Source organism: Hemitrygon akajei, chromosome 16 (assembly GCF_048418815.1).
Source record: "Hemitrygon akajei chromosome 16, sHemAka1.3, whole genome shotgun sequence".
In the NCBI taxonomy this organism is placed as follows: Eukaryota; Metazoa; Chordata; class Chondrichthyes; order Myliobatiformes; family Dasyatidae; genus Hemitrygon; species Hemitrygon akajei.
The window spans coordinates 92,782,997-92,797,410 of record NC_133139.1 but is presented as its reverse complement, the minus strand read 5'-3'; the positions used below and the strand labels follow the sequence as shown (position 1 = coordinate 92,797,410).

The 14,414-nt window shown below is 42.1% G+C and overlaps 1 protein-coding gene across 2 annotated transcripts in view; it reads left to right on the top strand.

Annotated features, from left to right (window-relative positions):
• LOC140740297 (uncharacterized) overlaps positions 1-14,414 on the top strand; it is a 406,935-nt gene that overhangs the window by 135,465 nt on the left and 257,056 nt on the right. For both annotated transcript variants that reach the window (XM_073069447.1, XM_073069446.1), the window contains one exon: positions 5,581-5,727. In XM_073069447.1, coding sequence (XP_072925548.1) covers positions 5,581-5,727 — 147 coding nt within the window. The remainder of the gene's footprint in view (positions 1-5,580; positions 5,728-14,414) is intronic.

Below are 14,414 nucleotides of genomic sequence, written 5' to 3'. Positions count from 1 at the left end.
TCTGGTTCCTCCCTCAACCCAAAGACGTGCTGCTAGGTTGTTGGCCTCTGCTGTCCCCCTGGTGTAGATTAATGAATGTATCAAAGATGAGTCGAAGAGTAACACACACAAACTAATTGCTGGAGGAACTCAGCAGTATCTCATAGAGAGGAATAAATGGTCAATCTTTCATGCTGCGACTCCTCATCAGTTCAAACATCAAAGTTCAAAGTAAATTTATTATCAAGAACATTCACAAGAAGTTTGTTGGCAAGGCGACGCCAGTGAGCCATGATGCGATTCCGTGCACTACGTACATCACTTTGCGTCAGTGCACTGGGCTGTGTTCAAGGTCTCACTTGTGAATCTGAATGATTAACACACCACAGTTGTCAGACTTTATAAAAAGTAGTTGTAGATGAGTGTGCCCCCACAAAATTATTGAGCCTTCCACAATCAGAAGCCGTGGATGAACTGTATATGCACTTTGATAATAAATTTACTTTGTGTGTTAATACAATGCCAGGTACAATCCTGAGATTCATTTTCTTGAGGGCATACTCAATAAATCCAATAGCCATAATAGAATCAATGAAAGACCACACCCAACAGAACAGACAACAAGTGTGTAAACAAAACACAGCAAACTGTGCAAATACAAAAAGAAAGGAAATAAAGAAATGCTAATAATAAATAAATATTGGGAATAGGAGATGAAAAGTCCTTGAAAGTGAGTGCATAGGTGTGAGAACATTCCAAGTGAACTTATCCCCTTTGGTTCAAGAGCCTGATGGTTGAGGTGTCATGGTTATTCCTGAACCTGCAGGTGTGAGCCCTGAGGCTCCTGTTCTTTCTTCCTGATGGCAGCAGCATAGCCTGGATGTTGGGTTGGGGTGTGGTCCCTGATGATGGGTGCTGCCTTCATGTGACTGGAATGGATGGGGCCAGCAGCCAAACTAAATAAGATGGGAGGGAGGGATAGGTGTACAAGCTGGCAAGTGATAGGTGACATCAGGTGAGGGGGTAAATGGGTGGCTGGGTGAAGGGGGAATGAAATAAGAAGCTGGGTGGTGGTAGATAAAGAAGGAATCTAATAGGAGATGGACAGTGGACCATGTAAGAAGGAGAAGGGGAAGAAGTGCCTGAGGGAGGTGAGGTCAGCTAAGGAGAAGAGAAGGTTTGAGGGGGTAACTGGAATGGGGAATGGAAAAAAGAAAGAAACGGAAAGGGGTGAGTAAGTACCAGAAGTTGGAGAAATTGATGACCTCTGGAACTCCAACTGGGTTGGAGACTTCCCAGATGGGCTATGTGATGGTGCTTGTGAAGGAAAACATGCAGGAATGCAGCAGGTAATCGAACTGATGGGATCGCTGTCTTAGTATTCAGCTGATGGTCTTAATGACTTGTATCATTATAGTAATTGCAAGGTATAAACTGATCACTCAGATCCTTACTCTGGCAGCATGCCCATCTCTTTCACTGTAAAGAGTAACTCCCTTGTCACCACTTTTCAGGAAAATTTCAGGGTAACTAAATAAAGCTGTGAAAGGGAGGGAACCTTCACTTTCCAAAAACAACTTTCTGGAATCAATTAGACTATCAATGATCATAATTCTTATATGCCTTCAATCTCTCTAAATATTTACCTACAAAATTTAAAGCTCTTGGTCTCAATGTGTTTAAATCTATAAGCCATTTGGGGAAAGAACTCCAGATTGCCAAAGGAAAACTGTCTTGGGAGAAGATGTTTAGAGAGATGGCTTTATCATGTCATACAACATGGAAACAGGCCATTCAGCCTAATTTATCCATGCCACCAAATTGTCCATCTGAGTCAGTCCCATGTGCCCACATTTGACTCATTTGCCCCTAAACCTGCCCTGTCCATCCAGTTGATTTAATGAAATGATTAGTAGATGGTTAACTGCTTTGAGATGATGGAGGGTGGTAGGGTTCTGGTCAAGAGCAGAGTCAGAAAATGACCCTTCCCTGGGAGGTGTAGGTAAATTTTACTCAGAAACTGGGAAAATGAGAGAAATTAGCAAGTTTTGGTCCTGGTATGATTGCATCAACTCCACTCCTCATACCATTCTCCTTCCCTTCCTGCCCTGCTCCTTGCGCCCCCCCCCCCACCCACCCTCATGTGATGGTTCTAATGCAATTTGAATGGGGTTTGAAGAGCTTATCTGTTGCAAATGGATTAATACATTACTGAGACATTGCTGATCATTGGAATGTGCGCTTCACAGCTGTAACCAAAAGCAATAATCCAGCTTTTTACAATTCATGTGCTAGTCTTTAACCTCACGCATTATTTAATGTTAAGTCACCATCACTTCATCACCATCTTAGATTTGTTTAATTGCTATCTCATTATTTATTTCATTCGGAGGAATTTACAGGTGAAAACAAAAGTGGAAGACCTCTCCGTGATGTTGAAGCTCGTGGTAGACTGGTCATTGGGTTGCTGATAGTTCAAAACACTGTCCACCTCTCTATCTCTCTCTCCTATTCCCTTCCCTTCACAACAGTGTGGCAGGTGATGAAATGCATTGCACTGAGGTGACAGAGACTTTAAACCAACAACTGGAAGCATCATCTTCTAATCTCATTGTTTCTTACAAATTGAATTCAAGAAGTTTACATTGACAAGGAAGGAAGAGGGAGGGGATGGTTATAAAGTTGCTTGGCCTGATCTCTTAGTTGGGGTGACATAGAAAGAGAGTTAGGGGTGTTGGAGAGGATTTACAGTACATCAGTTGAACTGAAAACAAAAAAGGCAGGGCATCAAAGGATTTGAAATTTCCTGCATCAGGAAAGCAAAATAAGTACAGATTGATCGAGGTCTCCTCTCTGAAATAAATTGGTTATTTCCGCATGGGAAAGTGGTGAAGGATTTAGGCATGATTTAGAAGGTGACTAGAAAAAATTGGGTCGTTACCACCTGAGAAGATGGTAAAGGATATTAACATGATTTAGAAGGTGACTAAAAGAAATGTATTTCAAGTTTCAACCTCCTCACCCTGAGCTCCTGGCTGACTGTGGAGCCTAATGAGACTAATTCACTTGTGTTAGAAACAGGGAAAACCTACAGCATAATACAGGCCCTTCAGCCCACAATACTATGCTGAACATGTACTTACTTTAGAAATTACATAGGGTTACCCATAGTACTCTGTTTTTCTAAGCTTCATGTACCTATCCAGGAGCCTCTTGACCTTTGTTGCTGCATCCACAACAACAGACAGGATCTCCCAGTTGCCACCCACTTCAACTCTGCTTCACGTTCCCATTTGGATATGTCCATACATGGCCTCCTCTACTGCCATGATGAGGCCAAACTCAGGTTAGAGGAGCAACACCTCATATACCGTCTGGGTAGTCTCCAGCCCCTTGGTATGAACATCGAATTCCCCAACTTCTGGTAATTCCCTCTCTCTCCCTTCCCCCATCCCACTTTCACTCTGCCTCCTCTTCCAGCTGCCTATCACCTCTGTCATGATTATACCTTCTTCTACTACCCATAGTGCTTTCCCCTTACATTCCTTCTTCACCTTTCCTGCCTATCCCCTCCCTGCTTTCCCTTCTCCACCCCTTGATCTTTCCTCTGATTGGTTTTTCACCTGGCACCTACCAGCCTTCTTCCCACCCTCCCCACACCTTCTTCCACTGCCATTGCCCCCTCCTTCTTCAGTCCTGACGAAGGGTTATCGGCCCAAATCGTTGACTGCTTGTTTCCACAGATGCTGCCCGACCTGCTGAGTTCCTCCAGCGGGTTGTCCATGTTGATCTTGAAAGACCTTATTGTATTCGCCTCCACCACAGTTGCTGGCAGCCTATTCCATGCACTCACCACTCTCTGCGTAAAAAAACTTACCCTTGACATCCCCTCTGTACCTAATTCCAAGCATCTTAAAACTGTGCCCTCTTGTGTTAGCCATTTCAGCCCTGGGGAAAAAGCTTCTGACTATCTGGACGATCAATGCCTCTCATCATCTTATATACTTCTATCATGTCACCTCTCATCCTCCGTCGTTCCAAGGAAAAAAAGTCAAGTTCACTCAACCTATTCTCATACGGCATGCTCCCCAATCCAGGCAACATCCTTGTAATCTCCTCTGCACCCTTTCTATAGTTTCCACATCCTTCCTGTAGTGAGGCGACCAGAACTGAGCACAGTACTGCAAGTGGGGTCTGACCAGGTCCTATACAGCTGTACCATTACCTCTCGGCTCTTGAAGTCAATCCCACAGTTGATGAAGGCCAATGCACCGTTTGCTTTCTTAACCACACGGTCAACCTGTGCAGTAGTTTTGAATGTCCTATGGACACGGAATCCAAGATCCCTCTGATACTCCACACTGCCAAGAGTCTTAACATTAATACTATATTCTGACATCATATTTGACCTACCAAAATGAACCACTTCACACTTATCTGGGTTGAACTCCATCTGCCACTTCTCAGCCCAGTTTTGGATCATATCAATGTCCCGCTGTAACCTTTGACAGCTCTCCACACTGTCCACAACATCCCCAACCTTTGTGTTATCAACAAACTTACTAACCCATCCCTACACTTCCTCATCCAGGTCATTTATAAAAATCATGAAGAGAAGGGGGTCCCAGAACAGATCCCTGAAGCACACCACTGGTCACCAACCTCCATGCAGAATATGATCCATCTACAACCACTCTTTGCCTTCTGTGGCAAGCCAATTCTAGATCCACAAAGCAAGGTCCCCTTGCAACCTATACCTCCTTACTTTCTCAATCTGCCTTGCATGGGGCACCTTATTAAATGCCTTGCTGAAATCCATATACACTACATCTATTGCTCTACCTTCATCAATGTGTATAGTCACATCCTCAAAAATACAGTCAGGCTCATAAGGCACGACCTGCCTTTGACAAAGCCATGCTGATTATTCCTAATCATATTATGCCTCTCTAAATGTCCATAAATCCTGCCTCTCAGGATCTTCTCCATCAACTTACCAACCACTGAAGTAAGACTTACTGGTCTATAATTTCCTGGGCTTTCTCTACTCCCTTTCTTGAACAAGGAAACAACATCTGCAACACTCCAATTCTCCGGAACCTCTCCTGTCCCCATTGATGATGCAATGATTATTGCCAGAGGCTCAGCAATCTCCTCCCTCACCTCCCACAGTAGCCTGGTGTATATCTTCTCCGGTTCCGGTAACCTATCCAACTTGATGCTTTCCAAAAGATCCAGCACATTCTCTTTCTTAATATCTACATGCTCAAGCTTTTCAGTCTGCTGTAAGTCATCCCTACAATTGTTAAGGTCCTCTTCCATAGTGAATACTGAAGCAAAATATTCATTAAGTACCACTCCTGTCTCATCCGGTTCCTTACACATTTTTCCACTGTCACACTTGATTGGTCCTATTCTCTCACATCTTATCCTCTTGCTCTTCACATACTTGTAGATCCTCTTGCTCTTCACATCAGGTGTTGATCAGATGTATAGACATGCGTTAGCAGAGGTCACCTCTCTGCTCCTGAAGTTGCAGCCAGGATAGGTTACATGGAGCAGGATTTGCCTAATTCCTACACTATTCCACACCTGTCTCAGGATACTGAGCCCCGTTCAGTGGAAGAAGTGGACAACGTCTACGATTATCTTCTCGGTCCGGAATATTACACGGATTTGGACTCGGCCATCTATAATGCCTCGCTAGCTGCTACTGCTGTCGTGGGGGAAAATGTCACGGATCATGAGGTAACCTCTACTGTAATGTTATCCTTAGAATCAAGGTGCAAAGCTGTTTTAACCTTCAAGTATCACTCAATAATGGTTTTGTGATATGAAAACCTGACCAGACCTGCCTGACCCAAGATGAACTAGTTCCTCTAATATTATTAAATTCAAATGTCAGATGTATGCAAATACTTGTTTATTTATTATGTTTTATTTTATTTATTATATTTTCTCTCTCTCTCTGCTAGATTATGTACTGCATTGAACTACTGCTGCTAAGTTAACAAATTTCACGTCACATGCCGGTGATAATAAACCTGATTCGGATTCTGATATGTACAGCAGAATACGTTTCCACTCTCTCCACTGTTACTAATCGTTCATTCTTATCATCCTCATGTCCTTTTGATTCCATTCATTACAATACTGTGGAAGTATGGTTACTATATTGAGTGAATTTTGAATGATTTTTCTGATAAAATTGGCTTCAGGATCCTTGATGGTAGAAATGACAAGTGAAGATATCCTGGATGCTGGGGAGGCTGTCACCCATGATGGAGCTGACTGAGTTTACAACTTCCTGCAGCATTTTCTGATCCTGTGCAATGGCACCTTCATACCAGACAGTGGTGCAACCAGTTAGAATGCTCTCCACCACAGTACATCTGTACAAATTTGTGGGAGTCTTTGGTGATAAACCAAGTCTCCTCAAACTCCTAATGAAATATCCATTTGTTTTTTTTTATTTATTTAGACATACATCACAGTGTGGGCCCATCTGGCCAGATGAGCCTGCTCTGCCCATTTGACCTCCTGATTCGCACGTTTTTTGAATGTGGACAGAATCACTGCCCATTTGACCTCCTGATTCGCACGTTTTTTGAATATGGACAGAATCACTGCCCATTTGACCTCCTAACTTGCACGTTTTTTGAATGTGGACAGAATCTGTAGCTGCTGGAACTCACACATTTAAGGGGAGCATGCACAAGCTCCTTACTGACAGTAGTAGAATTGAACCTGGGTCGCTGCACTCAGCTAACTGCTTCACAAGAGTGCGGCCCTTCTGTAGGCAGCAACAATATCAACCGTTTTTGAGGATCCAATTTTTGATCTGTTCCCTCTCCCACACCATACTGAAAGATTTGCAGCAATTACGAAGGGGAGGTTTGTCCTGGATCTAGACCAGCGTCTCGGACCTCCACACACCACATCCCATGCCATCAGGCCCTGGATAGGGTGTGTTGGCTGTGCTCACTCTCCCTACTAGAGTCCACTTGTGAGGCAAAGGAGTGACCCACCCTCTGCTGGCAACTCCTGATTGCCCCCGGATTAATCTATTGACATTCTGATCTGTCTTTGCCTCTGTTCAAATAAGCTTGCATGCTTCTGTAAAAAGCACACAATTATATTTTAATTATTTTTCTTAATTCTTAATTATATTTATAAAATGTCTTAGAAAAGAATGAAAAAAAAGAAAAGTAACAATAAAACTGTAGTTTCCTTGTTTGGGGATGTTGATCCCATTGCAATTAATTCAAACACCAGCATAAATTGCAATACATTGTGTGTCAGTGATAACCTCCAACTCATCTTGGATATTCACAGTTCAGTACGCTGTGTGTGAGCCAGAGGTGAGCTGGACAGCAAGAACTAGGTTCTGGCATTTTGTAAGACCATAAGACATAGGAGCACAGTTAGGTCATCCATCCAATCAAGTCTGCTTTGCCTTTTGATTATGGCAGATTTATTTTCCTTCTCAACCTCATTCTCCTGCCTTCTTCCTCTAACCTTTAATGGTTTTACTAATCAAGTACCAATCAACCTCCACTTTAAATATAACAAATGAATTGCCCTCCACAGTTGTCCATGGTAATAAATTCCACAGACCTGCTAATGTCTGGGTAAAGAAATTCCTTCTCATCTCTGTTCTAAAGGTTGCCTTTCTATTTTGAGGCTGTGTCCTCTGGTCCTACGCTCTCACACAATTGAAAAAATCCTCTCCATGTCCATTCTATCTGGGCCTTTCGATATTTACTATGTTTCAATGAGATCCCCACCTCATTCTTCTAAATTCCAGTGAATATAGATCCCAGGTCATTCTTGTAAACTTTCTCTGGACTCCCTTCATTACTAGCATATCCTTCCTTACTTACAGGGTCTAAAACTGCTCACAATTCACCAAATGTGGTCTGATTAGTGCCTTATAAAGCCTCAGCATTACATCTTTGTTTCTATGTTCTAGTCCTCTGGAAATGGATGATAACATTGCATTTTCCCTCCTTTTTTAATTGAGCCAACCTGCAAGTTAACCTTTAGGGAAACCTGTATGAGGACTTCCAACTCCTTATTCACCTCCAATTCCTGAACTTGCATCCTGTGCAGTATTTTCCCAAGGAATTGAAATATTATACTCTCAGAATTTGGATCATCCAATCTTGAGTGTTCTTGGCCTGGTGTTTGTCTGGCAGTGGTGAAGAACTAGGGAAGTCTATGCAAACCACACTCATTGGCTGTTGAGTGACAGTGTTGAAGTTCCAGTGGGAAATCAGCAGCACCAGCCTCTTGCAATTCAATGTGTTCATGCCTTGGATAAAGAGATGGCTGGTGAGACAGATAACCCTTAAACAGATGGTTGGTTTCCTGGGAAGATCTTTCTTCATGGGTCCTTAATGACCCTCCAAAACCACTGGAGTGAAAATAAGAAACTTGTATTTCTGAAGCCCTTGACAGATGTCCCGGCTGCATAACAGCCAGTGAATTGCTTTGGAAGTGTAGTCACTGTTGTAATCTTGGAAAAAATTACAATTGGCCAACTGTGCTGGCACTTGGTTGAGAAGATTTATAATATTTTATTTATTCACTCACAGGATATAGATGTCACTGAGAATGGCAGCATTTATTGTCAATCCATCATTGCTGGTGAACTGAAGAGGCATTTTGATGTGTCTGGAGTTATGTGTAGGCCAGACTGGCAAACAGCTTACCTCCCTAAAGTGAACCAGATGAGATTGGATAACTATCCACTGATTTCCATTGTTGGGACTAGCCTGCTTTTTTAAAAGTTGTTTAAAATTCTGCATTTATTTAATTATTTGAATTTAACTTTCCTAGCTTCCGTCATGGGATTTCACTAATGACCGAGCTTAATGCTCCTGTCTGGCTACTAGTCTAGTAACTTAACCGCCCTGCTCTCCTACCCTTGCTTTGCGGGGTAGCTCTGGACATTAACTGCCAATTAATTCTGGCAAGTCTTGAACTCATTTATTTTCTCTGTTGATTAAACAAATCCTGTTGTACTGCAAGAATTGACAAACTTTTAGATAATTTAAAAGAATATTTTGCTTACTGGCAGTTTGTTAGCTAGTCTCCAGCCAAAGCAGGAAAGGAAAAACAAAAGAAAAGATGCAGTTGCTGGAAATCTGAAATGACAGAGGTAATGCTGGAAAAAAAGTTAACCCTCACGTTCTTATTAAACCTTTCCCTTCCTTCCTAAAACCTCTCACTTCTAGTCTTTATTCCTTTCCCCTCCTTTACTAAAGCTTTCCCCTCTTTCCTTAATCCTTTCATTTCTAGTCTTGATTCCTTCCCCTCCTTTACTAAACTTATCGCTTCTAGTCTTGATTCCGCAACAATGGAAAAAGCTTAAATGTATCTGTCTCCTGCACTCCGATGATTAAGGTCCTAGTTTGTCCATCCTCTCCAGAAATGTCATCCCTCCTGCTTTGTCAATGGTCTTGTAATTCTTTTCTGCAATTTTTCTATTTTAATACATTTCTCCAATAACAGGGTGACCAAAACTGAACACAAAGCTCCATCTGCAGCTTCATCCTACAAACTCACCATAACCACCCACCTTTTATCCTCGGTGACCTGACTAATGACCAACATGGCAAAAGCCTTCTTCACTGCCCTTTCTGTCTGTGACTCCATTGTCAGAGGGCTATGTGGTTGTACTTGAAGGTTCCTCTGTACTACCCCAAAACATGGAAGCACTCAGCACGTCAGGCAGCATCTGGGGAGAGAGAAATAGAGCTAGTGTTTCAGATTGTAGAACGTCAAAACCAGGAAAAGGAGAAAAAAGTTAGCTTTAAATTGCATTGAGAGTGAAAGAGAGAGGCACACTCAGTGGCATGGGTGCACCTGTACCTAATTATAAGGCCACTGAGTATTTATATTCATGGTCTCCCACTCTAATAGCCCATTCACTTCAACTTTCGATGCATTGGGTGTTCAGAGATGCTCATCTGTATATTACCATTGTATCGTGTGGTTATTTGAGTTACTGTCAGTTTGAGCCAGTCTGGCCATTCTCCTCTGACCTCTCTCATTAACAAGGTGCTTTTGCCCACACTGCGGCTTACAGGATTTTGTTTTTGTTTATCGCACCATACTCTGTAAACTCTGGAGATTCTTGTGTGTGAAAATCCCAGGAGATCAGGAGTTTCTGAGATACTCAAACCACCCCATCTGGCACCAACGATCATTCCACAGTCAAAGTCACTCAGATCACATTACTTCCCTATTTTGATGTTTGGTCTGAACAACAACTAAGCCTCTTGACTATGCCTTCATGCTTTTATGCCTTGAGTTGCTGCTGGATGATTGGCTGATTAGATATTAGCATTAACGAGCAGGTATTTCATGGCATATGCCGGTTATATTAAATCAGATTTTGATTATATACAGGTATACTCACCCAAGTGGCAGGTGATTGTATTTAGGTGGCTCAAGAAGTTGACTTGTGCAGACTCTGGGGCTTACAACAAACACAGGACGTTTAGGACTAATCTTAGGAGAAATTTGCAAATGCAGTTTCCTGCATTTATTCAGGATACTGTCAGCTGACCAACATTCATAACTGCGTCAGCAAAACAAACTGTTCATTCCTATGACATGGAAACTCCCTCCCTGCCTGAATCTCCATGAACATAATTCATGAAATATCTGGGATTTCCCTGGGATGTGGAAAATGACACAGGGAGCAGTAGAACAATACATCACAAATATATATCTGTCATCATATTCAACCCTGAGTTCAATTTCCTGCAGGCATACTTAGCAAATCCATAGAATAATAACTCTAATGGGATCAATGGAATGTCAAACAGAGCAGAAGTCAACAAATTGCAATTCAAATATAAATAGTAATAAATAATGATTGGTTGTTTTTAAATAAATAGGAATAATATCAACTGAATGTTTAATGTTGGGAAATGTATCCTCTCCAAGGATCAGAAGACATAAAGTTTAAATAATAGAGTATTGTGAAGATAAATTTTACTTGGACTGGAATTATAATCTGAAACTGACCTTTGGGATGAGAGGAACTGAACAAATCAGGGTCTTCTAAAGAGAATTCCAGGAAAATGGGGGGAATGGCACTGGTGTTGGAACTGGCTTTGAGTTATGGACAAAATGGTCTTGTGTGCCATCAACAGTTTTTTGATTGTAATTGTCAGGCTTGCGTTGGTTTTTCAAATGTTTTTCTTATAATTAAACTAAGGCGACACCCACAAGTTGAGATTCTGGTAATTAATTAGTTTATTGAAGTTTAATAGCCGACAGTCGAAAACCAGCTACTGCTTCAAGGCTGGCTCCAGATTCCATTGCACCCATAAGACCATAAGATATAGCAGCAGAAGTAGGCCATTTGGCCCATCGAAACTGCTCCACCATTCAATCATGGGCTGATCCAATTCTTCCAGTCATCCCCACTCCCCTGCCTTCTCCCCATACCCTTTTGTGCCCTGGCTAATCAAGAACCTATTTATCTCTGCCTTGAACACACCCAATGACTTGGCCTCCATAGCTGCTCACGGCAACAAATTCCACAGATTTACCAGCCTCTGACTAAAGTGATTTCTCTGCATCTCTGTTCTAAATGGATGTCCTTCAATCCTGAAGTTGTGTCCTCTTGTCCTGGACTCTCCTACCATAAATAACTTTGCCATATCTAATCTGTTCAGGCCTTTTAACATTCGGAATGTTTGTGTGAGATCCCTGCTCATTCTCCTGAACTCCAGGGAATACAACCCAAGAGCTGCCAGACTTTCCTGGAATCATTCTTCTGAATCTTCTCTGAACCCTCTCCAATGTCAGTATATCCTTTCTGAAATAGGGAGCCCAGAACTGCACACAATTCTCCAAGTATGGTCTCATGAATGCCTTAGAGAACCTCAACATCACATCCCTGCTCTTATAATCTATACCTCTAGAAATGAATGCCAACATTGCGTTCACCTTCTTCACTACTGACTCATCCTGGAAGTTAACCTTCAGGGTATCTTGCACAAGGACTCCCAAGTCCCTTTGCACCTCTGCATTTTGAATTCTGTCCCCACCTGAATAATAGTCTGTCTGTTTATTTCTTCCACCAAAGTGCATGATTTCCAATATTGTATTTCATTTGCCACTTCTTTGCCCATTTCCCTAAACTATCTATGTCTCTCTGCAGGCTCTCTGTTTCCTCTCCTCCACCTATCTTTGTATCATCAGCAAATTTAGCCACAAACCTATTAATCCCATAGTCCAAATCATTGATATACATAGTAAAAAACAATGGTACCAACACCGACCCCTGTGGAACTCCACTGGTTACCAGCAGCCAGCCAGAATAGGATTCCTTTATTCCCACTCTCTGTTTTCTGCCAATCACCCATGCTGTTAACTCCCCTGTAATTCCACAAAATCTTATCTTGCTAACAGCCTCATGTGCGGCACCTTGTCAAAGGCCTTCTGAGAATCCAAGTACTTGTACATCATATCTACTGCACCTCGTTTGTCTAACCTGCTTGTAATTTCCTCAAAAAATTGCAGTAAGTTTGGCAGCCAGGATTTTCATTTCAGGATTCCATGGTGGCTTTGGCCTATCTTGTCATGTGCCTCCAGCTACTCTGTAATCTCATCCCTAACAATCGATTCCAACAACTTCCCAACCACAGATGTCAGGCTAACAAGTTTCCTTTCTGCTGCCTTCCACCCTTCTTAAAATAGCAGAGTAACATTTGCAATTTTCCAGTCATCCGGTACAATGCCAGAATCTATCGATTCTTGAAAGATCATTGTTAATGCCTCCGCAATCTCTCCAGCTACTTCCTTCAGAACCCGAGGGTGCATTCTATCAGGTCCAGGGAATTTATCCACCCTCAGACCATTAAGCTTCCTGAGCACCTTCTCAGTCACAATTTTCACTGCACTTTCTTCACTTCCCTGACACTCTTAAATGTCTGGAATACTGCAGGTGTATTCCACTGTGAATACCAATGCAAAATACACATACAGTTCCTCTGCCATCTCTGCATCTCTTATTACAATATCTCCAGCATAATTTTCTATTGGTCCTATATCTACCCTCAACTCTATTTTACCCTTTACTCAAAAAACTTTTAATATCTTCTTTGACATTAGTTGCCAGATCCTTTCATAATTCATCTTTTCCTTCCTAATGACCTTCTTAGTTCCTTTCTGCAAATTTTTAAAAGCTTTCCAATCTTCTATCTTGCCACTAGCTTTGGCTTCATTGTATGCCCTCTCTTTGGCTTTGACTTCACTTGTCAGCCATGGTGGTGCCCTTCTTCCATGCAAAGATTTCTTCTTATTTGGAATATATCTGTCTTGCACTTCCCTCATTTTTCGCAGAAACTCCAGCTATTTCTGCTCTGCTGTCCTTCCTGCTAGTGTCCCTTTCCAGTCAACCTTGGCCAGTTTTCCTCTCATGCCTCTGTAATTTCCTTTATTCCACTGAAATACCAACAAATTGGAATTTAGTTTCTCCATCTCAAATTTCAAAGTGAACTTGATCATATTGTGATCACTGTTCCCTAAGGGTTCCTTAACCTTAAGCTCTCTGGATCATTGCACAACACCCAGTCCAGCACAGCCGATCCCCTAGTGGGCTTAACAACAAGCTGTTCTAAAGCCATCCCTATCTTTCTACAAATTATCTCTTGAGGTCCAGGATTGGCCTGGTTTCCCCAACCACTTTCATGTTAAAATCCCCAACAATTAGCATGACACGCCTTTTCTATCTCCTGCTGTAATTTGTAATCCACATCCCGGCTGCTGTTTGGAGACCTGTATACAACTGTCATTAGGGTCCTTTTATCCTTGCCATTTCTTAACTCAACCCATAGAGACTCTACACCCTCTGATCCTATCTCATCCCTTTCTAATGATTTAATATTATTTCTTATACCCAGGGCCACACCACCCCCTCTGCCTACTAACCTATCTTTCTGATACACCGTATATCTTTGGATGTTCAGCTCCCAATGGCAGCCATCCTGTTGCCAAGTTTCAGAGATGACCACAACATTATACTTGCCAATCTGTAGCTGAATTTCAAGATCGTCCATTTTATTTCTTATGCTATGTGCATTCAGATATAAAATTTTCAGTCCAGTATTTGTTGCTTTCTGTTTTAACTGCACCACGCCTCTATTGCCCTGTAACTCATCCCACTGGCTGTGATTATGCTTCATCTCCTGCCTGTCCTTTCTATAATCACTGCTGCACGCTATTTTTGATTTATTTCTGTTTTCCCCTTTCTCAGCCCTATCACTCCGGTTCCCATCCCCCTGCAAATTAGTTTAAACCCTCCCTAACAGCTGTATTAAATCTGCCTGCCAGGATATTGGACCCCTTTGGGTTCAGGTGTAATCAGTCCTTTTTGTACAGGTCGTTCCTCCCCCTGAAGAGGCCCCAAT